Below are 3,298 nucleotides of genomic sequence, written 5' to 3'. Positions count from 1 at the left end.
GGGCGGGGGGGGGGGCGTTCAGCATGAGGGAAGAGGCGCCTTTAGCTTTTTAGCTAGAGCGCCTGTATTGCGCACTGCTAGTTTAGCGCGACATGTTTGTGTTATGCGCTGTTTAATATATAGAGTTTTTGAGTGTGTGTGCGGGTTCCACTTGAGAGAAGAGGCAACGTGAGCACTGCCTTTAGCTTCTAATCTAGAGAGCCTGTATTTCGCACTGCTAGCTTAGTGCTATGTCAGTGCCGGGTGGGGTCAAGTTCGTTTTGATAGGCGGGGTGCTCAGTTCTGTTGACGGGGTGGGGCACCCTGCTTATATAATGGTAGGGGAAACGCTGAAGTTAAAGTGCTATGCATATCATATGGCTGTTACTGAATATATGTCACCAGCTCTTACAGCTGTTGCACAATTTTTGTAGCAAATAAGCCTAAATAAGAGGTCTATGTTCTGACAAAGGAACGTATATTAAAAATATCGGTATCGGTTATCGGCCAAATAAGTTTTAACATATCAGCATATCGGATATTGGCCAAAAATCCAATATCGTGCATCCTTATTGATTTCCATTCATTTCTATAGCCTAATCCTAACCCATAAACGAGACTTATACTTATGGGGACCAGGCTTTGGTCCCCACAAGGAGCAGTTGGTCCTCACAATGTAGGATTTTTTGCAAAATTGGTCCCCACATTGTAACCTGAAACAACACCCCCCCCCCCCCCACACACACACACACACACACACACACACCTAGTTATGATGTACAGAGTGTGATGATCAGTCATAAATTACAGCAGTAAAATATAACAAAAGTGTAGAAAAGCACAGATGGAGACGTCCTCTGCTTTCAAGGAGACACGTTTTCCAATCTGTGTCTCATCGTCTCTCCTCGGATCCAATGAAAGCACGGAAAGAGCGAGGCAGAGAGAAGAAGATTTCCCTCCCCATTTATTTTTTTCATCTCAGCTCCCACATCAAACAAAGATATCCATCACTCCCACCCCCACGTTGCCTTTGCTCTCAGTGAACCAGTAACTGTGGGTTTAGTGGTGACAGGAAATCATCTACTAAGCTGAGGAAATGATGGGGGGCATCCCTGTATGGAAAAACACCCAAAAAAGCATGTAATGAGGAGACTTTTTACCTTCCAAGCCTTGACTTTGACTCTCCTCCACCCTGCAGACGCACCTGTAACCTGAACTCTTGTCTAAAAGTAGGTGTGGTGGCTCTGACCCCCCTTGCAGCAATGCACACCCTTCAAAAAAAAACCTCTGTTCCTTTCCACTCGAGCAATAAAAAAACATTTGCATAAAGATTTCACTCGACGACTCCATTATGAGCTCAGTCATATTTCAGATTAAAACAGGTTTTGGGTTCTGCAGGAGGGTAGATGGTTAAAAAAAACTGTGGTGTGAAACAATTTAAGGCTTTTCCTACTGAGAAGAATATTTAGGCTATATTTTCAAACAGAACGATCATGACCACACAAATCTACACAATGTATATTTATCGAGCAGAAAGCATTTTTAAAAAGATGCGTTGAGACTGACTGCAGCTTGGGCTCTGAGGTGAAAATACAGTAAATATGTTAATGTTGGCATTTAAAGCGAGCTGCTGCGTGTTTGAGATTAAATACCTGCATGACATCAAGTCAAAGGCTTTCAAATCTAAAATATATCCATCCAGCAGCTAATGCTCCTATTATAGAATCTAATAAATGATCTCAGCATCAAACAGGTTATTAAAAGAGCATTTTGAGCTGTGGAGAAGAGCTATTGTTCATATTTGAGCAGCCATATATTGCACGTGTATCTAAAAAAAGAGGCTGTTTCATTGTGCCCCGTCTAGCATTTGGAACATTTTTCTTCTCTTCTGTCAACAAGTGAATAAAAAACACTTTAACCAGCTTTACATTAAGATTACAGGAGCAGAGCTGCTTTGGAAAACCACCTGCACCACATGCAGGCTGGATCCCTTTTATAACCAGAATTTTCCTGCCTCGGCAGAAGCTTGTGTTGAGCCTAAGGTGATTAAATGTGCCTAAATGACATCATTATATGGTCTGACAGAAATATATTCATTTTTATCACCCAGACTGTTTGCCTTGATGGGTTCCCGGACCCTCACTGGCTCATCGTGTCTAATTGGTTTATTTAGTTAAAGTACCTTCGGTTGCATAGTTGTGGTCGCGCAGGAAGCTGTTGTTGACTTTCCGGGTGTCACTCTCCTCCTCCATTGATGAATCGGCTGCTTCTGGATCCTGAAAGCGACAGACCTGCTCCCATCATCCTCCTCCTCCTGCCCGGGTACCGTCAGCAGGCGGGCTGTGGGACCAGTGGGGGGGCTGTCATCATGGCTCCAGATGATTCCCCCCGGTGAAAACCAAATCTACCTTGGATGTATAATGTTCCTCCGGTCCACACCTCGGTCCCAGCGACGCAGAGTCAGACTCGGTGGATTCTTACAGACGAAATGTTACTGCACACATCCCATCAGATCCAAAAACCTCCAGCGGATCCCACAGAGAGAAAAAGCTGTAAAAAATGTTGTGTCTCTTTATAACCTCGCAGCACGAGCAGCTCTGTAAATCTCTTCTGGAGGATTTGAGTTTAGCCAGGCTAGATGTCCACCCCTCCTCCTCCTCTCAGTTCCAGCGGGGCGGGTGGGATTATGCGTCAACCCGCTCGCTCCGACACCTCGGCATGTGCACGTCAGACTCTCTCCCGAGTCGCATCTTCATCTTTCTTTTCTCCAAACACGCGGGGTCCCTCCTGAACGCAGTCACTCATCCATCGGAGCGCAGCGGCGCACTCTCAGCTGACTCACTGTGCGTCTGTTTAGCGCAGAGCTGCTGCTGCTGATGATGATGATGATGCTGCTGCTGATGATGATGTGCTTCTTCAGCAGAGGGAGGGGCCCCTCCCTCCAGCTGCCCGGCCCCTGGCTCTACAATCATCAAGTGTGACACCCAGTGGGGCCACCGCCACCCGAGGACCCACATTCATCCGCGTGGAGCTACATGATCTGTCACCATCCTTCTCTGCATGTGTCTGTTAGTAAAATATCACATCCACTTAGAAGAACTCAGTTAATTAGACAGGCACTGGGCTAATATTCAGCGTGGCAGTAGTTCAAACTGAACCCTTAAGGCATATTTTGAGCACTAACAGATTGTGCAAAATATTTGTTTGACATTTTACTATTAACCATTTGAAGTCTTGTTTTCTTGTCTGTTAGCAAAATATAACATCAACCACTTGACGGATTTTAATAAAACTTTAAGGAAATAATAATTGGATGTAT

General features: G+C 45.1%; 1 protein-coding gene across 1 annotated transcript in view; it reads right to left on the bottom strand.

The window, feature by feature from the left end:
• Positions 1-2,845, bottom strand: part of LOC119408543 (serine/threonine-protein phosphatase 2A 55 kDa regulatory subunit B beta isoform) — a 31,596-nt gene extending 28,751 nt beyond the window's left edge. Inside the window, exon 1 of the mRNA XM_037675383.1 lies at positions 2,162-2,845. Within this exon, the coding sequence (XP_037531311.1) occupies positions 2,162-2,231 (70 nt within the window). The 5' untranslated portion in view covers positions 2,232-2,845. The remainder of the gene's footprint in view (positions 1-2,161) is intronic.
• Positions 2,846-3,298: the final 453 nt, after the last annotated feature.

This window comes from Nematolebias whitei, chromosome 4, assembly GCF_014905685.2.
Source record: "Nematolebias whitei isolate Nwh7 chromosome 4, NemWhi1, whole genome shotgun sequence".
NCBI lineage: Eukaryota > Metazoa > Chordata > Actinopteri > Cyprinodontiformes > Rivulidae > Nematolebias > Nematolebias whitei.
The sequence above is the reverse complement of the archived record's forward strand: the minus strand, read 5'-3'. Positions and strand labels throughout refer to the sequence as shown.